This window comes from Ailuropoda melanoleuca, chromosome 5 (assembly GCF_002007445.2).
Source record: "Ailuropoda melanoleuca isolate Jingjing chromosome 5, ASM200744v2, whole genome shotgun sequence".
Lineage (NCBI taxonomy): Eukaryota > Metazoa > Chordata > Mammalia > Carnivora > Ursidae > Ailuropoda > Ailuropoda melanoleuca.
This window is the reverse complement of record NC_048222.1, coordinates 88713152-88738423: the sequence shown is the minus strand read 5'-3', so window position 1 is coordinate 88738423 and position 25272 is coordinate 88713152. Positions and strand designations below refer to the sequence as shown.

General features: G+C 40.3%; 1 protein-coding gene across 2 annotated transcripts in view; it reads right to left on the bottom strand.

Annotated features, from left to right (window-relative positions):
* SH3RF1 (SH3 domain containing ring finger 1) overlaps positions 1 to 25272 on the bottom strand; it is a 205861-nt gene that overhangs the window by 14814 nt on the left and 165775 nt on the right. For both annotated transcript variants that reach the window (XM_034661393.1, XM_002918183.4), the window contains exons 6-10: positions 19196 to 19306; positions 11124 to 11278; positions 9794 to 9964; positions 6890 to 7149; positions 5600 to 5961 (exon numbers count right to left, since the gene is read on the bottom strand). In XM_034661393.1, coding sequence (XP_034517284.1) covers positions 5600 to 5961; positions 6890 to 7149; positions 9794 to 9964; positions 11124 to 11278; positions 19196 to 19306 — 1059 coding nt within the window. The remainder of the gene's footprint in view (positions 1 to 5599; positions 5962 to 6889; positions 7150 to 9793; positions 9965 to 11123; positions 11279 to 19195; positions 19307 to 25272) is intronic.

Below are 25272 nucleotides of genomic sequence, written 5' to 3'. Positions count from 1 at the left end.
GAGATGAATAGTCTTCCGGGCCATTGTGATCAAAAATCTACACTGTCATATTCCCAAAAATCATTCACTATAAGGGATCCCAAAAGCTTAATTCTTATGATTGTCTAATAATCACTCATTCCTTCAATATTTACTGAGTGTTGAATATGAACCAACAATGTGCTAGGCTCTGGGGATATAATAGTGAACAAGACAACAAAGAGTTCACATTCTCTAGCACAGACAAACACTGCTGTAAAACAGGAGCTCTGCAGAAAAATAAAGCAGGGTAAGGGGAGAGTGACTGACCAGGGGTGCTGAGATGGGAGGCTCAGGAAAGTTTTTTTTTTTAAAGTGCAGGGAGAGAGGGAAAGGCCATGTGAAATTCTAGAGATGAAATCAACACCACTAGTTTCAAGAATCTTGTTAAATGCTATTATAAGGATTTCCACATTTATTCCTAACACCCAGCTGATGCAACAGGAACCAGTATTATTCTCGTTGCTACACCTCTCTAAGGTTGCCTAAAATCACATTGCTAGTAAGGGGCGGAAGTGGGCTTGACCTAGCCTCTGCTCTGCTCTTCTGAGAGCTGAGCATTGGCAACATCTGTAGAAGCACATCTGCTCGATGGAGTGATAAGAGCAGGTATGTTTGCCTGAGGGCTGCACATCATAAGGATCACTCTATATGGAACTGTGCACATATCGGCACTGCCCAGATCCAGATCCCAGCCAAGAGCAGGGGCTGGAATGGGACTCTGGTCACTTAACATGGACAGTGGCTTCTCCTTGAGAAAATGAAGTGGTGAAATTCACAGACCAATTTGTTTTTGACAGCGAAATAAGAAGTGGGAGGAAGGAAAATCATATAAGCAAAGCAAGTGATCAGTAGGAACTCTGGGACAAGTGTTCAGAACAGAAGAAAATGGGTATTTATTTTTTAAAGGTTTTATTTTTAAGTAATCTCTACCCTAACAACCCCAAGATCAAGAGTCATATGCTCTGACTGAACCAACCAGGCACCCTGAAAATGGGTATTTAAAAACTAGATGAACCTTCTGCTTCAGAAAACCAAGAATAAGAGCAAGGTCCTCAAACAGCAGACTGCTTGAAGACCTATGGCTCCTTAAGGGAGGGAGTCACTAGGACTTAGGGAGTGGGATATTTGAGGCACTAAATGTTGATCTTTCGTGGGCTACTTGTAGAAATGTTATCTTTTAGGAACAAATCTAGGATATGGCAGAGGGCACGAGAACCAACACCTACTGCTGATTGGTATGGGAATAAATGACAATGTCAGACAAAACTTACACTATGAAGGTAGGGAAAGGAAATGGAAGCATAAGGAAAGCGGAGCCTCAGAGATGGTTTCTTTTCTTTCTCTATGTCAGGGTTAAAACTGTTAAACTATTAGAGATTTGACTAGAGGCTCTTCTAATGTCCTAGCAGCCTCCGTTAGCAGACCAAGACCTAAACCTGTAAACACCCCCAGGTTAAGAAATCAAAACCTAAGGATAACCAATCACTAACAGCCAACTGGGCTTTCCCAAATAAGGCAACCACTTAAACTACTGCCAATCAAAAAACCTCCCTGCTCTGCTTTAATGTGTCCTCTACATAATTTCTGCCCCTGGCTCCCGTTGGCAGAGTGCTCCTAAGCACTTCCAGTTTGGCACTGCCTGATTTGAATACGTTTTTACTCAAATAAACTCTCAGAATTTTTATTATGTATCAGTTTCTCTTCTAATAAAACTTAGAAAATATAAAGACAGTCAATTACATAATTGGCGCTGGAAAAAAAGATTTTATTTTCTGGATAAAAGCGTAACATAACAAAATAATATTTACTGAGGGGGAAAAAGTATATATACACCATAGTATTAATGGCTGTCTTTGAAATCTTGGATCATGTTTATGTTTCCTATTTGGATATTTAAATTTTTCTCTCATTTCTAAATAAGTATGTATATTGTATATTTAAAAAAATTTTATAATAAGAAAACACAATAAAACACACACACGCATGCACACATGCAGGAGTATCTCCTAAGGATTGGGAAACTCATCTGCCTGGAGACTAGCTGATCAAATAATGAAGCCTTTAAACTGAACATGCAGGTAGAAAAATGTCCAGATAAAGCTGTTAAACTGATAACTGTAGAAGACATGAGGGATCCCATAAAAAGAAGAATAACAATGGCAGACAGGCCCAGGATTTCAAACAAGAAATAACTGAGATAATGTTTGGAAATATATTGCAGAGTTTCAGACGCTTATTTACTAAACTACAGAATGCAGTTACTAGACAAAATTAGCTACAGGGACAAAAACATTTTTTTTTTAAGTCAAGGACAAAAACACATTTGAGATAAGACTTCCAAATAAAATATTGTTCAAAAGGAATAGCTTAGTTAGGCGAGGAGCTGCAGTAGTCCTGCATGCACATCAGAAAGTTATACGTCTCTATGGAACACCAGTGGCAGCTCACTGCAGACGATTTATGCATAGAGGAAAGGACAGGGCAATCGACAAGCTATCATTTGGGGGACACACCACACACTTTCTAAAGAATTTAAGTAAATGGATGATGCTGATCACAAAATGATGGAAGCAGATAGAACAAGAGGATTGTCAAATACCTAGATATCTGCTGGAAGTCTCAACTAAAACTAGGGTCCCTATACACTTAGAATCTCTGATGTACTTTTTCCTTGAATTGTTGATAATTTAATCTCACTTTGTATCTAATTCTGATCAACTGGGGGAATGGTAGAGACCAGTAGGGGGTGGAAAGCTTCAGTTGGTGAAGCAGAAATATTGAAAACTTCGAAGTAAGCACCAAAGAGATGTTAGCTACAGTCAGATTTGAACTCTGAAGTTTAAAAGGACTGATTTTAAAAGTTCAAAGCAAATATATGCATGACCTGAAACTCAAAAGGAAAGATACTTCAAGAGGAATGGGAGGGCTCTCCAGAATGAAATTCTAACCATACAACTGCAAATTATCTGAGCAGATGAAAATGTGGAGGCATCGAAAGGAACTAATGTGATCCCCCAGAGAGTGGCCTAATGGGCTCAAATTTTTAAAGGACTCGGTACAAAAAAGATCAAGAGAAGGGACCATAAGAAAGAACATATCATGGCCCATAACAGCTTAAACTTGAAAAAAAAAAGGGGGGGGATAGCCTTAAAGTTATCTTTGAAACGAGAAGAACAGGAAAGATACAGACCTGTTTGAGATGGATGGTAGTTCTCAGAAGATATGAAGAAAGGGAAGGATAATCTTCAGACTAGAAAGAAAGAACAAACCTTGATAAGAGGGAAATGGGTGAAGAGATTCGGATTTAGAGATCCAGTAATTACTTGCCAGGATGAATTCACCCCAGCATACACAGGAAATTAACAGCTAAAATGCAACCAAATAATCTTTGACAGATCCTGGTGAACCTGAGATAAGGTCAACTCAACAGGGCAAGAAGGGCATGTGTAATCCAAATTTAAAAAAGAAGACAACAATGCACTTTTCAGACTGTCTGGAAAATTCTAGAACAGTGTATTAAATGAAAGGAAATGAGACTCTGAGGAGGAGACTCTTCTAGGAGACACTTGCTAACATAAGTAACAGCTAAAATGATGGGGGACTGGGGAATAGTTAGGACGGGAGAATGTAAAAAACATCTGGATTTTGACAGGCATCTGATAAGTTCTCCCATGATATCCTTGTAGACCTGATGGAGGAATGTTGACTAAATGACACTGCAGTCATGTTAATCATGGAATTATTGATTTTATATTAACCAGAAGAAGTGTCCCTGGTGATTCTGGAACATTCAATGAGGTAGGAGATTTAGGAAGGAAAATTTGTAATCTGTGACATAGGGAGTAGTGACAAAAACTTCAGGAGAATAGCCTTAAAAAAGAAGATAACTCTGAAATAAGTCAAGGCATCATATAGAAAGAAGATCAACAATTCTATGCAGCTCCTCAAAATAAATAAAATGGCATGGGACTCTCTGGACCCAGAGCACTCATGGTCAATGAGGGTGTCCGAACAGAGGCCAGTGGCCATCTGTCAAGGATGGGGACTCAACAGGATAACCCATTAGGTCCTCTAGTAGTTGATGCTGTAACAAATTATCACAAACTTCGTGGTAAAAATCAGGTCCTAAAATTAAGGTGTCAGCAGGGCTACATCCCTTACAGAAGCCCTAGGGAAGAATTTGTTTCCTTGCCTTTTCCAGATTCTAGAAGAAGCTGCTTGCATTTCTTGGCTTGTGGTTCCCTCCTTGAACCACTCTGATCTCTGCTTCTGATGTCACATCTCCTCTGGACCTGATCCTCCTGCCTCGCTTTCAGGAAGATCCATGTGATTATATGGGGCCCATCCAGATAATGTAGATTTATCCCTTCATCTCAAGACCTTTATAAAATCCCTTTTGCCACGTAAGGAAACATATTCTCCTTTCAGGGCTTAGGACTTAGTCATTGGGGAGCCATTATTCTCTCTGGCACAGGTCCCTTTCAAGCCTGTGATTCAATGAATTCTTTCCTGGGAGGGCAGGAGCTGAAGAGTCTCTGTTCTCAGTGACTCACTGTCCCGAAACCTTAAATTCTAAACTACAAGACAATTCTTTAAAGATACTGACAAAGTTGAACATGTCAGCTTGAGTACAAGTTTAATGTAGTTAATTATAAACACTGAACAGATACCAATCTTTTTCAAAAACGCTAAGGTTAACCCAACAATTAAATATTAACTTTTTAGTAGGCTGTAAAGTTTATTTCCTTATAAACCCCTATTTATAGGCTTACCTAACCATTTAAATAGAGCGACATACATTACCGCTGAACCAGGTGGCTAAGGGTTTATGACTACCCTAGAGCTTCTCAGAATTGGGCTAGAACTTTAGGAGAAAATGCACAAAATACTGAGGAAAATACAGGATTTTCCTCAGGTTGCTACTTCATTTGATTGTAATACAATTATCCAGACCTTATTATCACTCCTCGATTTCTGTTCACAATTACTCACCATCAATTTCCCTGGCCTCCAACCACCTGTCTCCAGACCCAACCACAGGTTAGTCTTTCAAACACAGCTTTCTATTTATTTTTTCTTTGAAATTCAGCCCCAAATGAGAGATTTTTTTTAAAGATCTATGAATTTAGAAAATAATTTTCACCCATATTTCAAGAGGAAAACTGTCCATGCTGATTGTAATCAAATACACTGTAGAAAAAAATGAATCCACAATTAACACTTTTGATCAATTTCAACCCTTTTGTATATTAAATTTTTTTTGTAGAACTGACTGAATAGGAAGAATTAAGGACAGCACAATGATGAAAAAATGAGTAACTAAAGGGGAAAGGAAATTCTTCCATGAGATGTAAGCTGCACGAGAAGGGACTAAGTCTTATTCACTGTGGTCTCCCTAAACATACAACACAAGGCCTGGCAACTAGTGGGTGTTTCAGTGCAGAGAATCAAGAATCGAGCACCTGGCATGGTGACTCACACATGGTAAGCACTTGAAGGATTGCTGAACAATCAGTCCTTTCATTAGTTAGAAAGAATGGGACACAACATAAGCAGAAGAACAGGACGTTGAACTTACTTTATTATCCTTGTCTGGCTTGGTTGCTGAACTGTTCCCACAAGCCAGTGAAGCACTGTCAGGAGAGGTGGGGAGTCCAGCAAGAATGGTCACCGCCCGGCCACTGGGCTCGGTCTCCAGAGAGGCGGTGGTGATGCTCGGAGAGGTCAGTGAAGCAGCCGCAGCGCAAGCCAGGGGGGCACTGACTCGACCCATATTAACGGCAGCCATGTGGGTGGCAGGGCCTGCCATTGGAGGTGGAAGTTGTGGGGAGGCCAAAGGATGATGGGGCAGGCCCACAGATGCAGGGCCCAGGCAGGCGGTATTCTGTACCTGGATGGGTGTCACCGCTGCTGTAGGGCGTTCTTGGTTATGTGCTGCAACTAGTAGATGACAGGAGAGAAAACAGCAAAATTGGACTTTCTAATAAATGCTACTCACCAAAACATGACTCATTTCACTACATCAGACCATAATGAAAGGTTGCTATTGCATTTTTACAATAAATAATGGATGTATGCTAGTTTAAAAGCACTTAATCTTAGCTGCGTCCCTAGACACTGTTTCCTTCCAGATCAGCTCTTTAGTCTGTTGAGAGCTTGGAAACTTAGCTATAACCCCAAGCTGTTCAGTTAGAGAGAAGGTCTTTCCACAGATTTATGGACACAGCCTGTCTTTGATGGTACTCTAGAGTGTCAGATTAGGTTGGCCTCCAGGCCTTTTCAAAATGATTCTCTTTTTTAAATAAATAACTAAGTAAATAAGTAAATAAATAAATAAATCTATCTCCCTTTTCTTATTAACGATTTTCCTTCTTTTGGTTTTTATGATAGAATTTACGTTTACCCCACCACTATTACCCAAGACTCCTGGGAAGGTTTTTAATGCTATAGATAGAAGAAAGTTATTTAAGATCCCATTGGGTCTAAAACTGACTTGAGATTAAGTTCATCAGAAAGAGCACACCGGTTACTGGAGTACAATGTCATGGTCATGTGGCTGACGGCAGTGAGATTTGAGCTCCTACGGTCTTGACTGCGGAAGTCATATTTTCAAGTCCTATCGACATTCTTAGGATCAGCCTAATTTCTTTCAGACTTTCAATCTGTAGATCAGGCTTGAATTAATGTGCAGGACTGGCTTAGCCAAAATAAGCAGATGTGGAGTACCACTGACTAGACTGCCTGCTTTATTTCCTAATGTTCTTCATTACTGTAACATGACATCTGCTTTCTCAACATCTGTTACAGAAGAACTGGTATCAGGCAAGCAGCCCCTTTCTGGTACTTTCCAGTCTGGTCTCCTCCTTACCTGTCCTCACAGCATTGCGGGCCTGGTTGACTGTCATCTGCCCGGTCATGTGCAACAAGACCTTAGCCTGAGGACTTGTCTGGATGTGAGCTGCTGACACCACGGCTGTGGGGACAACACTGGGACTCCCGGCCATGCCATTTCCCTGGAGCTTCTGGGCAGGCCCTCCTGCAGTGGAAGGACTGACCATAGTCACCCCTCGACTTGTCTGACCAGCAGTAGACATAGGGACTTTAGCTTGGGAAGCATTTGTCACGGTCCTGCCAGGACAGAAACAGAGACAGAAAGCCCAAATCCATCAGCAAAATGGGGGAGAGAACAATTAAAGGCAAGAAAAATGACTCAGGGCTTTAAGATAGAACATTTTAAAGAATAAATGGAATTATTTTTACAAAATATAAGAATCACAAATTCAAAGTAAAGATGGCCCTGAGGAAGAGAAAGGTCTGGAAATACACTGTGAGTCACAGAAAATTACACATCGTATTCTGCTCAATAATACGCGGTTACTGGGTTCAGCTTTCCATATCAAGGCTCAACACCTCCACTGCCTTTAAGGCCCTGGATTCTCCTGCTTTAGCCATCAAAGAAATTGATTTGTTTGTCATTGCTGCTAATAACATTAGCAGTTTTGCTCCTTTTTCATAGCTTTATGTTTTTTGCCCTTCTCCCTGCTTGCCCCCAGTTCTGCATCACACAAAGGCCTGCATGCGTGTGCACATACACATATGCACACACTCTTGGAATATTCTCTCTGGCTTCTTTTATTTATTTTTTTTTAAGATTTTATTTATTTATTTGACAGAGAGAGAGAGACAGCCAGAGAGAGAGGGAACACAAGCAGGGGGAGGTGGGAGAGGAAGAAGCAGGCTCCCAGTGGAGCAGGGAGCCCGATGCAGGGCTCAATCCCAGGACCCTGGGATCACGACCTGAGCCAAAGGCAGACGCTTAACAACTGAGCCACCCAGGTGCCCCTCTCTGGCTTCTCTGTCTTAATCTCATGTGTTTCAAGGTCCAGCACAAATCTCTTCTTTTCAAGAAGCCTTGCCTAAGGCTTCAGCTTAAGACCTTATGATTCTATTGTTTCATGTGAATTTCTTCCTTCTATGGTCCTTGATGACATTATGTGTTATTTTTACCATGTAAATTCTTTATTAAATACTCCCGATTCAGTAAAAGTTCCTTGAAAGCAGGCCCAATGTGAAATGGTTCTTTTACGTTCCTCCAGTTACAGGAATGCAGACAGCTCTAAAGAAACATTTACAGGTTGAATTAAATTAAATTAGGTTCAATGTAGTTTTGTCTCATGTATTTTTTTATTATATTCTAAATTCATTTAAACAATTCTATATACAGTAACTTTCTACTAAGTAGAATACTTCATTAACTCAAACATCCTTATTATTTACTATGATAAATAACAGAGAATTTATTGTAAGTAAGCATTTCTCCAGAGACTTTTAATAATTTTTTTTGAAGGTTATGAAAATGCTTCCCTTCATTAACTTAGTCTTTGTTGTGGTTTGGTTTGTTTTATTTCCCTCAGTTGTGGTGGTGGTTTTTTGTTTGTTTTTTTCTCACCAGGGAAGGTCTATCTGCCATCTTCTGGATCCTGAATGTAGATTTTAACATATACAGAAAAGGAGGTTTATATTGATTAAAAATCTGCAAGTCAAATTAAAGCTAACATTCTGTCACCATCTGCAACAATAGTGATTTTCATTTGATTAGGCTGCTGGCCAACCTACAAATCAAGGCCAACAGCTGACAAACATGTCAGTTCATTAAGCCATTTATTTAAAATCAGGGTGTTTGAGGAATGATTTAACACAGATAAACCTAGACCATTTATTAAAAGCCCAGTAGCTAAAAACTGGGGCTCCCTCAACGCCATTATAGGTCTTTCCATTCAGTTTCCTAGGCTACTTTCCTCAGTGACAAGAATGTAGACTATCTTTAAATAAATTTGGGGGGGGGGGAAGGAAAGAAAATCTTGTATACTTAAAGCTCTTACTTCTTACTATCCTATAACAGGGTTTTCCAACCTCAGGGACGTTTTGGGTCGGACAGCTCCTTTTTGGTAGGAGGCTGTGCTGTGCACTGTAGGACATTTAGCAGCATCCTTGGCTTCTGTGCACCACATGCCAACAGCAACGTCCTCCCACATCCTCCAGAGTAACAACCAAAACTGTGTTCAGACAGTGCCAGATTCCCTTGAGGAGCAAAATCACCCTTAATTAAGAAGGATGAAGGATCAACGTTGTATTTAAGGAATTTTATTTCTGACTATATTATAGAAATTAATTGCCAGAATTCCAAGGCAATCACAAAGCTGTTGGAATAAATATAGAGCCAGACACCTAGGTTTAAGCACTTCTTCACTGTGCGATCTCAAACAAGCTATTTAATCTCTCTGTGCCTCCATTTTCTCATCTATTAAGTGGGGATAATAATAGCAACTACATCAACAAGTTGCTTCAGGACTCAGTTATTATGTGTAATACGCATTTCGAAATCTGCCTGCCTGGCATATAGTTAAGTGTTATGTAAACATGTTAATAATATAGCTTTTGTTTATACTAAACATGGTATTTTTTATTTTTGAGCAGAAAAATACTGAAAAAGGTATAGTTGGAGCTTCTCACATATAACTTCAAGCAAATAACTTAAAACACAGTACATATATTGGTAGAAACATACAATTTCACATTAGTCATATGAAAAGTAAGCTAAAAATTTTAGAGTTAGAAGGGATTTCAGCAAGTATAGATATGAATTTTTAAAATGTTGGCTATGTAATAGGCAATTATAGTGTGAGAAGGAATCTTGGATAGGCTGAAAACCATGGAAAAGAACAAAGCTTCTCTGTTTAGAACTTAGTAAACCATTTATTCAAAACCATACCTTGTGACTGGTGCCACATAATTGCCAGGGAAAACCCCTATCTTGCTGGTATGCATCGATGTCCCTTTGAACCAGCCGTCCTGGCAACGCTCAAACACTAAAAACATCTCCCCTTTCCTCAGCTCCAGCTCGTCCTCTTTCCGGGGAGTGTATGGATATATAGCAACATACCTAGAATAGAAAAGAGTATGTGATTTCAGGCTGAGTAACAGATAAACCCCAGGATGCACAAAAACTCTTCCTTGGTACAAAATCTTGAATACAGATGTAAACAGAAAATATATCCTTTAACCTGTAAGTAGCATTGGTAATTTTCCATTCAAAGAAGTTTTGCAGCCTACATTGAAAAGATAGAGGCCTTCCTGATTAAGAGCTGCCAACCTGGTCCCCCCAGTGTGAAGGTGACTATCCCACCAAATGGTATTCGTGGGGTGTGAAAGAATTATGCAGCTTCCCAAAGTGCCTAACCTGCTGCCAGGGATTAGGGACCCAATGGGAAACCTGAGCTCTTCAAATGGCACTTGTTAGACGTGGGAAGTAGCCGCAAATGAGGACATATGGCATGAAATCCCACTGGGAGGCACAACACACTGCCTTCCACACACAAGCTGAACCTAGGGGCTTGGGTTGCACCTGCTTTTGTATGCTCAGCCAGGAAAAATAATGAATTTGAAAAAATCAAAAGGAAAAAAAGCCCAGATCATAGAGAGTGCAAAACCACCCTACAATGTACGGTGACTGTGCCACCAACATATGGAAACCAGGCAGGCGACTTTTTTTTTTTTTTTTTAACCAGGGCTCTAAAGTGTCCATGTATAAAATCACACAATGTAAGAGCCACAAAAATCTAGCTGTAGTTTGCCACTGGTAAACAACTAACAAGACTTTTTTGGATACTTATTGCTGGGGACTTACACAGCTTTTCACGTGCACACTCCCTCTGTATGTGATTTGTGTGGAATACCTTCCTATTCCTTAGTATCCTAATGCAAGGAATAAAAATTGAGGCAAAACGCTCAAACAGGAATTATACAAAAAGATCGCTCCATGCAGATATAAGAGTATGAAGAAGCAAACACTGTTTCCCTAAACTGTAAAAGGCCTTCACTCAGCAGGATGGCTGCCTAGCGAGCTCATGTGTTGGACCCATTTTGTTTCAGCAGTTTCCTAATTATATGCATGACTGGGTATAAGTCTGCAGAACACAAACCACTTTGGTGAGCCATAAGCCTGTCACCAGCTCCTATCTGAAAGGTGTTTCTCTACCTCTGCTGTTTGGGCTTAGTCTGAAATGAACTTTAAAGCAGTAATAAATGACACCCTCACTTACACACTGGGGCGAGTCTGAGGCCGTAAATGTGCAATCTGGTCAGCGGCTCCCGCTGTGGGCCTCGGTCCCATTCCGGCAGCAGCAGCAGCAGCAGCAGCAGCGCCCGGAGGTGTGGAGGCCAATAAAGGAGGTGGCGGAAGAGGAGGATTCATCGTCTGGTATGAGGGGGGAGAGAGAGAATAATAATAATAACGAATGATTTATTTATTTACATCATTTATGGAAGGTGGGAGGGAAGAGGAATCAGGAATCCATAGGAAAAGACTTTAATGGAATCCACAGGGAGCAGAACCAGCAGGCTACCTTGTATGAAAGCCTCCTTTTAAAAAAACTCGTCCCTTGTTCTCCTTTAAGATCTTAGAGCCACATCAACTTTTTCAGCAAACAGGTAAGTAATGACACTTGGGAAGAGGGAAAGAAAAAAACGGAATAACAGCATGTAATTTTAAGATTAATAGCATTTTTCAGTATAGACTTGGATAAGAACCCCAACGCTTTTCAAGGGGGCAGCTATAATGTCACGCTGCTTGCCAGGAATTAATTTGTGATTGTTTCTGTAACTTGAAACTTAAACACAACACAAAACAATTCAGCTGCACTATATCTCAAACCATTCCTTCAGAAGAAAATTTCCTTTGATGCCTGGTTTCCAAAAAGCCCAAACAACAGCAAGCCACAATCACTGGGCTACTGTTGCTACTTTTGCTTATTCTTTTCTTAACTTTGCCAGCTTTTGAAATTTAGTACTATCAAGGCTGGTAATCTTTAACAAGTGCACCAGTGAAAAGCTGCTGGTTCCTTTATGGGCACAGCCTAATGGGGTTCTGCCTACAGGATTCCATGCCTTTTGAAAATCAATGGAGCAATTGTTACTTTCTGATCTATAAACCCCAGATGATTCTTAAGGGTCTGTATACTGAAACTCCTGGGAAAACAGGCACACAAAGACTTGCCTGAACCCCCACTCACCTTCCTGAAATCTTTGAACCACTAGATGTAAAAACTGAATCAAAAGAGAAATAAGGAGACTAAAGAATGCACCTAGGAAAGTATAAATGGCTTCTACACATCAGTGTATAAATACGAAAAATCCACTGATCTCTAAACATAGTTCATAACACTTTGTTTCCATATTGTGAAATAAAAATTCACGTCTCATCAACATTTGGTTCATCTGTTAATGTACATAGTTCCAGAAACACAATAAACTGAGTAGAAAAAAAATTCAGAATTCTAGACAAATGTTGCAACTGTTTCACACATTATATTTAATTTTTTGCTGCAGTGACTTTGGAGAAGGATTTTTCCCATAGCGAAGCTGAAGGTGTTGTGGAACATGCAGTGCAGAAATAAATGAGGCACAGAGCTGTGTACAGAGTGCTGACCTGGACAAGGCAGAGGGCAGCTCAGAGTTAGAACTGCATGAACATTACTCACGTTTTCCATACAAAACATGGCAGCCTTAAGAGTTGCTACAACTCTGGAATTGCAAGCACTGGGGGACTTAGAGTCTTCAAAACCTTTGACCACGAGAAGGTCAAGCACTCACTCCATTCGGTCTCCTCCCAGTGACAAAGTAGAGAGAAACAAAGATAATCCTGGTAAAACACTCAGCACACGTGACCAGGGCAGTTCATTAGTAACAACACATCAGTAGCTTGTCGGGTAAGATAACACGTCTAGACTGTACTCTGGGTAATACAGCGTGGCTGTGGGAAGGAGGAAGGCCAGTGCACGCGCTTCACAAGAAGCCCAATGAGAACTGCTCCTGGAAATTACTTAAAATATTACCTAAGCCACAGAACCAAAAAGCTCCATTTCACACTCTGAGTAGAATTCTATTTTCAAGAGGAAAGGAAATTAAAATTGTCTGTTATATCTTAACTTTATTAAAACAGATGCTGCACTAAATTAGCCCTAAGAAGAAAAAGTAAAAAAAAAACTACGGACCTGAAAAAAAAAAATGTCACATTCTGTTAACAGAACATAAAAAAAGGTCAACTCTTACAGTTAAAAAATACAGTAAACTAATGTTAGAAGTCATTGGAGATACGGCTTAGAGGAGGATATTCTGAAAGACCCCAAAGGGTGTGCTTGAGAGAAAATGCAGTTCTCTCCCTTTTTTTGTAGCTGAAACGGTAATAAAACTGGGCAGATTTCCCCCCCAATGTTGGGTTATATATCTTTGGGGGAAATGTGCGTATGTGTGTGCACGTGTACTCGGTATATAAGCACACAAAGACAAGAGAGAAAGTCTGATTAAAATCAGATTCCTCGATGTTGTTGAGCTCTGTGGGGTTGGTAAAATGATAGGGCTCTGGTGAGTCCAGGGCTGTGACAGACTAGGAAGTACTGTGGGTTGCTTTATAAACAACTTAAACTGAAATAATCTGGTGATGTGGAAGTTCAAAAGGTAATCCACTGTGTGCTGTGCTTCAGGCAGTTAGCTATCCTGCAAGACCTGAAATTTCTACAGAGCAAACCACAGCCTTTCATTCACCCAGAGCTGACCTGCAGACCCGCTTATTATTTCACAGTCCTGGCCAGAGCAGGCCCCAGAGGCCAAGACACACTCTCCACCAGCAGCAAAAAACATCTATGGACCTGCAAGAAGTATCAATCACATTTTGCTCATCATTTTGTGTTAATATTGTTCAGAACCAAATACTACACTTAAATGCCATTTTCACAAGACACCGCATACTAAATTAGTAAGAGCTTAAAAAGCACTCCTCACTTGTAGTTTTATTTTATGGAAACACAGCAGGTCTATAGTATCAAAGTAAAGTTGTCTAGAGCTATCGGCCAGGCCACAGAAATACTAATGTTGAAAACTGGATGTTATTCTGTTATTCATTAAAAATGAGTTTCCTCCTTGTGTTTCTATAGATTCAGATCTTCTGTTCACAGTCTGTGGCAATGGTCTGAGGCAAGAATTGCTATTTCTGAATAACATTTGGCTTAAAAACAGGACAGTAGTCTGCAAATGTGAAATGACCATACTTTGCCACGTCCAGGTTCTGTTCCCTGACCCACTGACCTTGAAAGCAGCATCAGCTTTACACTGTAGAAGGAGGTGGGCTTTGGGGTCAGGAAAACATAGATTCCAATCTTAGCTCAGTGTCATAGGGCAGTCCCTGATGTCCCTCCTATGTTAGAATGAACACCAGAAAAGAAGTATCCTCTCTGAAAGGGCTGGATTCTAAGCCAGAGAAGCCACATTTGCTAGTGCACATTGTGAGTGAAAAGTTGTACTGTGTGAATTCGTGATACCACTCTGCTCCAGTGCTCTCTCCTCTTTTTGCCTTTTCATGCGACCAAAGAGTGGTTAGGTCTGGATTTGGCTAAAGACAGGTGACAAGATCCATTAGGTTTTAAGCCCAGGCCACGCGCTGCAGGCCACCCTACCAGTAAAGTGCTCTGGAGTCTGGGGCACAAGTTCAACCGACAATAAAGGATTCATTTTCTTTCCAATTGTCCTTTAGGTGTGCATTTCCCACACGTTGATTTCCACCTCCCAGGGTAGAAAAGAGACTGGCAGGATAGACTTTGGGCATTACTGGGTCCCTTGGGCAAACACCACAAAACATTCCCCAATGCCAGCATCCTTTATTTTTATTTTTTTCCTAAACACCTGATTTCCAGTCAATCCACTTTCAACTCTACACATCAACATCTCTAAACAGCCTCTCTGGGTACTGAACCCAAATGCATGTATACAGGCTGAAGGAGAAACAGTTCAAGGTGCTTCGTGCTCATGCTCCCTCAAGTTAGGAGTGTCAGCCACTTCAGCCTGTGTAGAGCAGTGTTTGTGCAATTATGTGAACAGTTTGCTTTATCTTATGATGACAAGTAGGAAGTAGAAAAGTAGAAACACTGACACTAGTGATTAAAAAAAAAAAAAAACTTAGGTGTCAGAATTCAATAGAATTAAGATCACGATGGAAGGTCAAGTCTTAAGTCTCAACTGGATGCTCACTGGAATTAAGCCAGTCAGCTGTGGGTACACCTATGAAGAAAAAATAAAATTAAAGAACATATTTTAAAAAATACTAGAAATAGATGCTTAGATGATTATGTCTAAAGGGGAAGATGTAATTAAGAATTTGGCACTTTTTAAAAATCTCTCCAGGAATGGAATTTCCCTCACAAATTTTAGCTTGTTCTACATTTGGTTTGTAAGAAGAGCTATCTATGATATTCATTGATTTTGTACAAATTACCTAAGATCTCTATGCCTTAATATACCAGTCTGTGAGATGGAGTTATAATTAGAAATAGTTTAGGTAAAGCTGCCTTTCCCAGTGCCCTGAAGCACAGCAGAAGCCAAATGAAGAGAAGCGGTTGTTATGATTCATGAGACTATGAAGTCAGAAAACTGTCTTACTCATCTTTGTATTGCTGTCACCCAGCTTCGCAGACGGAAGTTAACAGATCCCCAGTGAGCTTTTCACAAATGAGAAAATGTTCTGTGCTTCTCCCTCTCTTAGGACAATATGATATGGATCCAGAGGCTTTGGTTCCTGAGACACTAGAGTCCTTTTCTGGCATTGCTGGGAACGTTCTGGCCATCTTCTACCCCTAATCCTGATTTTCAGAACTCCCACCAATTCCAAAGGCTCAACTTGTACCTCTCGAACTATCAATGTTGGCAGTTGCACTCCACTTCCAGAGTCCTTCCCTGATCCTGTCGATTGCAGTACATCCTGCTGAGCCTTCCACCATGGGCTCCAATGGACTAATTACATATTGGCTATTCTGAGAACCCGACATCATTTAATTTGCTTCTCTAAATACACACACATACACTATGTGTATATGTGTAAAATTTTTTAGTTAGGGTTACACATTTTTGGAATGCAATCTGTCTGTAAGTTAGCCACAAGCTGTACTTGGCCTTTACTGACCTGCCTAACTCATGACATCTTACAGCTAAATACCTCTCAGCTGGTACAGGGGACTGGGGATTATTAATCACTTATTTAAGAGTTCTGCCCTTGTGCAGAAAATACAAGACTAATATAGATCCTCACCCTCCTCCCTTCACAAAATTAGTTGGGAAAAAACCCCTCACTACTATTAATAGCCTTATGTCTGAATTAGATATAATGTCAGTTTTGCTCCTAATATTAGATATCTAACATTTTAACTGTTACATGTGAAATGTATAGGACAATATGCTCCTAACTTCATTCTGCATAAAAGATTAGAAAGTCTCAATTCATGATAAAAATACTAGAAATAATTTTCTTTTCCTATTCTAGTGTTGGCATTTATTATCTAATAAATCCACACCATGAAAAGCATGGTTTCCTCTCTACCAAGCTGCATACTATTGCTGTGATAGTGCTCAAATTCTTTGAAAATATTTCAAATTTTAAATAGGATACTTGTCATGATTAATGTAATATACAGAGGGGACATGCTACTGAGATTTTTTCCCCCACTTCAACTTAACATATTAAATCCAAAACATTGCTGCCAACCTACCAGGGACTTTGAGATCTAGACATCTCCTGGGATGACAGACAGGTCTGTTTATAATTAGTTTTTCATTAAATGGAATTGGCACAGTAGACATACTGTTTAATAAACCTTCCTCTTGCTTAACATGCAGGCTTTCTTATATAATCCTAGGATGAAATGGTTGAATGTAAATTAATTTTTGTATATTCATGCTCTCTTGTGACCTGTCTCATTGATTTGCCCTAGAGTGTGCCTCCAGCTAAGAGCAACTGGCCATTTACTACACTGTAAAATTTCCAGCCCACAAGGGCTGAAATTCAGCCAGCTCTGTCTTTTCCACTAATTAATTTTTCTAAGATCAGAAAAAGCAGCCTTTTTCCCTTAAGAAATTATGCTAGAATTTTTCCATGAGAAGTAGTCATCTGGAAATGGAAATATCAACTGGTTGTGTATGTACTGGGGTGGGAAGGGAAGGAAGGAAAGGAGAGAGTCTTCTCTGGAGATGAGAGGGCAGGATGATTATGGAACTTGGCTCTGGTCAAAACACCTGGGGCTAACAGAATCTCATGGAAACCACATTTCAATAAAAGTTAACTGAATTTCATCTTCTCCCCAGAAGAATCAACACAATTTTCCTGCACCAAATAGTGGTACTATCAAGGAAGCTGTAATCGTTCTGGGAACATTAAAAAAAAAAAAAAAACAACAACTTTAACCTCTAACCAGAACATTATTAACTTCCATTTAAATACAAGAACATGCTTAACTCTATAAAAAGTTTTCTAAAGTCTAAGTCAAGCTAGGTAATAACTCCACATTTATTTATATCCCACCTTGTTTCAAAGTAAAATAAGGCAAAAGGAAAATGAGGACAATAAAACTAGATGGAGCCAACATCTTGACTAATGTGCTAATATGTCATGAGGTCCTAGCTGGAAGGGGGTACAGATTTGGCTCTAAGCATTCTAGCAGAAGGAAACATAATCTTTACAACATATATAAAATCCACAACCTAAAAACAAACCAGCTGCCTAGAAGACTCACTATTTCTGATACAGAGAGCAGAGAAACCGTAACACAATGAACCAGGCCCTCCGAGGCATTCTGAGAGCCAACTAGTGGCACGTGTCACAGGCCCACCTTGCAACAGTCCTCAATCGAGACCAATAATGAGATCCGGAATAGTCATCCCTACTACATTCTAGGTATGGTGTGAACTCTCCAAAGTAGATAGCGTTAGTTTCATTTTATAGGTAGGGACACTGAAGCTTAAAGAGGCTGAGTAACTTTTCACAGTCATGTAAACAAATAAGTGGCTGAGCTGGGCTTTCAGCCCAGGTCTGTGTCCCCATCACTGGGCCACGCTGTTTCTCTGACAGCATCACAGCCAGGTGAGACTCTGTAAAGCAATTTACAGGATTGGGGCCCGCTGGGGAGATCTGATGCAGGCATCTATCTTTTCTATTCTCATGTGACTTAGCACTGAAAGAAACAGTCTGAAAGCACTGGCCTGGATGAGAAATGTCTCACAATTGCTGGTTCCTTGTAGTTCATGTGTCTGCAATTTCAGGAAACGGGCATTTAAACTATTTTGTTTCTGCTATGTAAGGTTGAATTTGCTTGTTTCTTCTTCCCTTTTAATTTGCTCTCCATAGTGTTCTTCTCTTTATCTCCCTTGGCTGCCCTCATTTCTCTTATTAATTTCTCCCGTGAGGATGTTGTAAAGTAAGTGGTGTTTAGACTCTGTAGAATGCTATGTCTTCAGAAGGAAAATCAACACAATCTGAGGGAGGCTTCCAAGGCAGCATAGCTAAAGCTACCGTAGTGGAAGACGAGAAACCAAAGGCGAATCATAAATGGAGAGATTTGCAATCGGCTCATCATGTGACTCAAACAATTTAGCTTTTGGGATCCCGGTTTCCTCAGTATTTCTATAAAGGTGTCTTTGTAAGAAATGAGTGAAGTTTACAGTGGATAACTGAACATAAAAAAAAAAAAAGAAAAGAGGGGCGCCTGGGTGGCACAGCGCCTGGGTGGCACAGCGTCTGCCTTCGGCTCAGGGCGTGATCCCGGCGTTGTGGGATCGAGCCCCACATCAGGCTCCTCTGCTGAGCCTGCTTCTTCCTCTCCCACTCCCCCTGCTTGTGTTCCCTCTCTCACTGGCTGTCTCTATCTCTGTCAAATAAATAAATAAAATCTTTAAAAAAAAAAAAAAAGAAAAGAAAAGAAAAGAAAAGAAAAGAAAAGAAAAGAAAAGAAAAGAAAAGAAAAGAAATAAGTGAAGTCTAGAAACTCAAAAGAAATGAAAAAGAAATTTTTGGTTAAGCCTTCAGGAAATCAGACTGAACGTTAATGAAAATTAAAAGTATCTTATAGAAGTCTTCTAATGGCTTCAGGCCACTGATCCTCACTGTTAAAAATTATGCAGGCTGCAAGCAAGAGACTTTCTCATTTTTTCTGTGAGATGAACAGAGATAACAGATGAAAGAGATCCTCCCTCACCTAGCAAGTGTCAACGTGAACTGCAGGTGTTAGGAGGTGGGGTGTGCCAGATTCATGGGACTAAATACCTAAGAGAGAAACAGAGATGGAGAAGCTGTACTCACTCCAAGGGCAGCTGGGTAGGGAACATCCGATGGGAAAGTGAACGAGGGGCCAGTTGTCACTGGGCTGCTGGGGGGTGGGGTTACAATTAACCCGGTGGTACTGATATGAACCTGCCAAGAGAAAAACAAAGTTAATTAAAAAAAGACAACTACATTTAATACAACAAACTGTACTGGCTAAACTTTTGGGAGAAAGTCACACTTTAAAAAAATATATATCTGTAGTTTCTATTATTTGGGGAAGGCAGAAGCTCTTCGCTTCAATCCACATTTACTGATTACCTAATCTGTATTCGACACTGGGCGGTCGCATGATAAATGCTGGCTCCTGTGTTGTTTTACATACAGAAGTCAACTGCTGTTGGCTTTCTCAATAACACGCTGCCTCACTTGGGAAGCCACTGTGAACCAAACTGACCTTTCAGATGGTTAGTCTGGTGCTTGACTAGCCCACTAGCAATTTCCCTGAAGATCCTGTTAAGGTAGGTCAGGGCTGAATACTCACCTGTCTATCAATATGTAAATCTATGTGAAGTGCTTAAGGTATTTTGTTATTCTCAGGATCATTTTTCATGACTTCTACTTTTCAGTTGGGATGCATAATTAAAATGCAGCTGCCTAGACATGCCTAGAGCAGGTAATTATTTATAAAACCTTTAAAGGAACAATGTCAAGCCAAATTAGCTGTTTTCAAAGGTGTCTTATCCTTGATACTATCCAAGATTAATTTACTAGAAAGAAATTGAGTTATTCAGGTCATTTCATTGCCTGTGTTCAGTTATTCGATCAGTTTCACTCACATTGCGTATCAGGTCCAATTGCAGAAATCCGTCGTTACTTGATGCTGCAGAAGTAGGTGTGTGGGGTGTTTTTCCTCACAAATGGGATGTTTTTCCTCTACTATTAAAGGAATATGGTTGGCTGGTATCTTGTTTCCCCAAGGAAAAAATGATGCACCAACAACGCCAGGCCTCTTGTAATAAAACTTAATCCCAAACATAGTTCCCTCAATTCCCGTATGTTAAGAAAAAGATTGTCAGGACAAAGAAAAGCTCCCAGAGATTAGTTCCCAGAAGCCTGAAGGTAACTTTGAATTTCCCCGCTGGGTTAGGTCTTACCAAGGCCAGGAATGATCAGCATCACAGCATACAAGTTATTTCCACAAATAAATCTTTGTTAACATGGAGTCATCTTTTTTTTTTTTTTTTAAGATTTTATTTATTTATTCGACAGAGATAGAGACAGCCAGCGAGAAAGGGAACACAAGCAGGGGAAGTGGGAGAGGAAGAAGCAGGCTCCCAGTGGAGGAGCCTGATGTGGGGCTCGATCCCATAACACCGGGATCACGCCCTGAGCCGAAGGCAGACACTTAACCGCTGTGCCACCCAGGTGCCCCGGAGTCGACATCTGTACCTGTTAGCTCATACAATGATTGAACGAAAGGCTTAAACTACGCAGATCTAAGGGATGCCCTAACAACAGTTTCTCCCCAAACCCTCATTTTTTGTCTCTCCTGTGAACCAATGTCTATTTCCAATCAATTTTTTTTAATGTTTTTTTATTATATTATGTTAGTCACCATACAGTACATCCCCGGTTTCCGATGTAAAGTTCGATGCTTCATTAGTTGCGTATAACACCCAGTGCACCATGCAATACGTGCCCTCCTTACTACCCATCACCGGTCTATCGCATTCCCCCACCCCCCTCCCCTCTGAGGCCCTCAGTTTCTTTCTCAGAGTCCATAATCTCTCATGCTTCATTCCCCCTTCTGATTACCCCCCTTTCTTTATCCCTTTCTTCCCCTACNGATCTTCCTAGTTCTTATGTTCCATAGATGAGAGAAATCATATGATAACTGTCTTTCTCTGCTTGACTTATTTCACTTAGCATTATCTCCTCCAGTGCCATCCATGTTGCAGCAAATGTTGAGAATTCGTTCTTTCTAATAGCTGAGTAATATTCCATTGTATATATGGACCACAACTTCTTAATCCAGTCATCTGTTGAAGGGCATCCCGGTTCCTTCAACTATTTAGCTATTGCGGACAATGCTGCTATGAACATTGGGGTGCATATGGCCCTTCTCTTCACTATGTCTGTATCTTTGGGGTAAATACCCAGTAGTGCAACGGCTGGGTCATAGGGTAGCTCAATTTTTAACTTTTTAAGGGACCTCCACACTGTTTTCCAGAGTGGCTGTACCAACTTGCATTCCCACCAACAATGTAGGAGGGATCCCCTTTCTCCACATCCTCTCCAACAATTGTTGTTTCTTGCCTTGTCTATCTTTGCCATTCTAACTGGCGTAAGGTGGTATCTCAGTGTGGTTTTGATTTGAATTTCCCTGATGGCTAATGATTTTGAACATTTTTTCATGTGTCTGTTAGCCATTTGTATGTCTTCATTGGAAAAGTGTCTGTTCATATCTTCTGCCCATTTTATGATTTGTTTATTTGTTTCTCGTGTATTGAGTTTGAGAAGTTCTTTGTAGATCTTGGATACCAGTCCTTTATCTGTGGTGTCCTTTGCAAATATATTCTCCCATTCCGTGGGCTGTCTCTTAGTTTTTTTGACTGTTTCCTTGGCTGTGCAGAAGCTCTTTATCCTGATAAAGTCCCACAAGTTCATTTTATCTTTTGTTTCTCTTGCCTTTGGAGATGTGTCATGAAAAAGGTTACTTTGGTCGATGTCGTATAGGTTGCTGCCTATACGTATTTTGATGGATTCCTGTCTCACATCGAGGTCTTTCATCCATTTGGAGTTTATTTTTGTGTACGGTGTGAGAGAGTGGTCAAGTTTCATTCTTTTNGAGAGTGGTCAAGTTTCATTCTTTTGCATGTAGCTGTCCAATTTTCCCAGCACCATTTATTGAAGAGACTGTCTTTTTTCCACCGGGATATTTTTTCCTGCTTTATCAAAGATTAGTTGCCCAAAGAGCCAAGGGTCCATTTCTGGGTTCTCTATTCTGTTCCATTATTTCCAATCAATTTCTAATGGGAAGCACGCTAATTTTTCATCCTAGGATAAAATCCAATGCCCTTTAGCTATTTTAACCAATAAATCTGTTTATATACATACCCCAAGGACATTTGTAAGTTGGTACCACATAAAAGATGGAGTCTTTCTGAGAACATACAATGAAGCTCACTTCAAAGTGCACGCCATTATCATGGAACCTTTGGGGTAGAAAAAACACCAAAATACAGCTTCCCGGGCCTGACCCTACAAATGTCTAAGACAGATCTCATGATTGACTGATGTTCTCTAGAAGCCACAAGCTGGGAGTCAAGATAGTTAAATGCTAATGAACTCATGGTTTTGGACAAAACCCCTCAATACCCTGTGAGGAGCTGGAGCAGAAGCCCTCTAAGGCGTTTGCCATCATAGACATGGGAGTGAAGCAGTGAACAGAGACTCCTGCAGGCAGCAGCCAACACAGGGCCACTCCTAACCCTGCAGTCAAGGAAGAGATAAAAGTCACCAAAGAATGACTAAAGCAGAAGCAGCAGACGCAAACCAGCTGAGGGTCAGCATGCCCTGAATAACTGCCTTGAACTGGGAAAAATTGACTTTTTACTGTTCTTTTCTTCCTAGAATGGCAAATTAGTTTGGACTCCCCTACAAGAAAGAGCTCTGTGGAGAGGGAAAGAGGTGGGGAAAGCAAATGGAAATGAGTGGGTGCACCTTTGGCTCCCCTGAAGCCATTGGCAATAGAAAATGCCACAAAAACTCTTAATATTATGAAGCATTCCTCCAGCTGGCAGAGGCCAAAAAATCCGAGTGTGGCCAGAGGAGGAAACAAAATGTCTTCATTACCTATAGCATCATATGCTTTTATAGATGTCAGTCACAGACATCTGTGCATATTTGTTTTGGCGACCCACCTGGACAGCACAGTCATAAATAATCTTCCGATTTATGTATTCGAAAGTTCAGCCTTTACTCAATAGTCACCAAATATAATAGCAAGCAAGCCCTTTGCTCCTTTCTTCTGTCCATTTCCCATCCTGTTGCCTAGAATTTGGATGTCATGGCGAGATCTCTAAATTCCATAATAGAAACATAAGGTAAGGTTCTACCCATATGATGGAAAGGTGAGCTAAAAAGCGCCATCACACCAGCACTGGCTGCCTATATGTGGATTCCAGTCAGGTGAGAGAAAAATGAACACTCACTTCTTTGGGCTCCTTACTGTAGATTTTCTAAGTGCAACCAAACCTAATTAAGGAAAAGCAAGAGAGAAAACGGGCCAAGTCAAGATAATAAAACATCCTTTTTCTCAGCATTGAGAAAAAAGAGGAAAAAAAAAAAAGAAAGAAAAGAAAAAAGAGAAGAGAAAATGGGCCAGAGGAGGAGGAATCAAATCTTTTGCTTGGTCCTTTTCGGGGCAAAGGAAAGGGCAGCCCTACTTTAAACAGTCTCACATGAGCCATCTTTCCATATACACTGATCTCCATGGTTAAGAGAATGTTTGCCTGTCACCTATGTTACACACACTCATTGCTTTATTATGAACTGTGGTTCCCTCCAATGTACCCAGCACACTAGACAAGTAGTGTTTTCTGTAAACCTGGGCTGAAGAAGCCAGGAAGCACTTGAAACATCTCCCATCGGCTTCTTGAAATAACTTCTCCCTGAGGCAACACATTACCACCTAAAACAGAATGAATTAGAATATGGGAGGAGGGGTGGAATGGCTGAAGGGGAAACTGTTTTAAAGGAACACAGAAAGAGCCTTGTTTCCTAAGCTACTTCAACCAAAACAAAAATAGCTCTACTTTTATAGTCTTCATTCCCAGCTCTGGTGTGGCAGCGTCAGACATGCTCACACCTGACGGCTGAGTTCTCTACAAAAGATATAAATGCTAGGTTTATCCTCCTTTCTCTTTTAATTTTCTCTAATGCCAAAAGATTACTGTCTGTTCTTTTAAAGCTACTCCTATTCTGAGTTGCCGCACTGTTCTTACCAGAAACTTACCTTTTATTTTAAGAAAACATCATTGTGCAAATGTTGCTAGGTCGCAAAATAAAAACTCAAATATTCAATTTTCTTGTAGTAAATGGCCATCATTACTAACCACCTCCGTCAAAACCTTATTCAAAAAACCTTTTGAACCTTTCCAGAGTAAACTCACTTGGTACTTCTTACTCCAATCTATAATCCATGTCTACCTTTCACACAGGTATAATTAGTTACGTGTACAGTAACATAGTTCTCCTCCCTACCCATTTTTCAAGAGACTCATTCATTCAATAAATACTTATGTATATCTGACATTTGGGATATATTGGTGAACAAAACAAAAACCTCTCCCCTCATCACACTTACTTATGTTCTAGTGGGGTATGTCTGTGTTCCCTAGTTCCCTCATAAGATCAAAAGCATCATTTCCCCACCACCTAAAAAACACCAACAAACCACAATCCCATTGAGAAAATGAATGCATTTACCTCACAACATGCCGGATGAATCTAAGGGAGTGGGGTCAAATAAATGAGGCTGAGAGAAAACAATTTTTAGTAAAATTGGCAAGGGAATACCAAAAACTGTGTCATAAATTTTTATTTTGTGGTCCAAAACAGGCACTTTAATTAACTGTAAACTTTCTGAGGACCAGGGCTGTGTGTTTGTTTCTTTAAAGGAAAATAACTGATTTTTGTATGTGTGTGTGTTTTTTTTTAACTACAGCTATATTATAAAGTAGAAGGTAAAATCTGCATGAATTTTAAAAAGTAAATATGAGTCTTGAAAGAAATTCCTCCCACTGCGACAGGCTGCTTTGGACTGGGCTCTCTGACCTTTGGGTTGAGGAAAAATACAGCCATCATCTAACTGGATAATTACAGCAGCCCTGTGACTTAGGCTGAGCCACTGTAGTGGGCTCATTTTGCAGCCCAGAATTAAGGCCTAACACAGGGAAGCCCTATAGCTCATTATCACAGTATACGTGGTGCCTAGAAGGGTCTAATAATAAGGCACCCAAGAAATGCCTGCTGACTGAATGCATGTTTCCAGTCATCTTGTGTATTCTCATTAACACAAGAATAATGTGCAGCTATTTCTTAAGATAGTC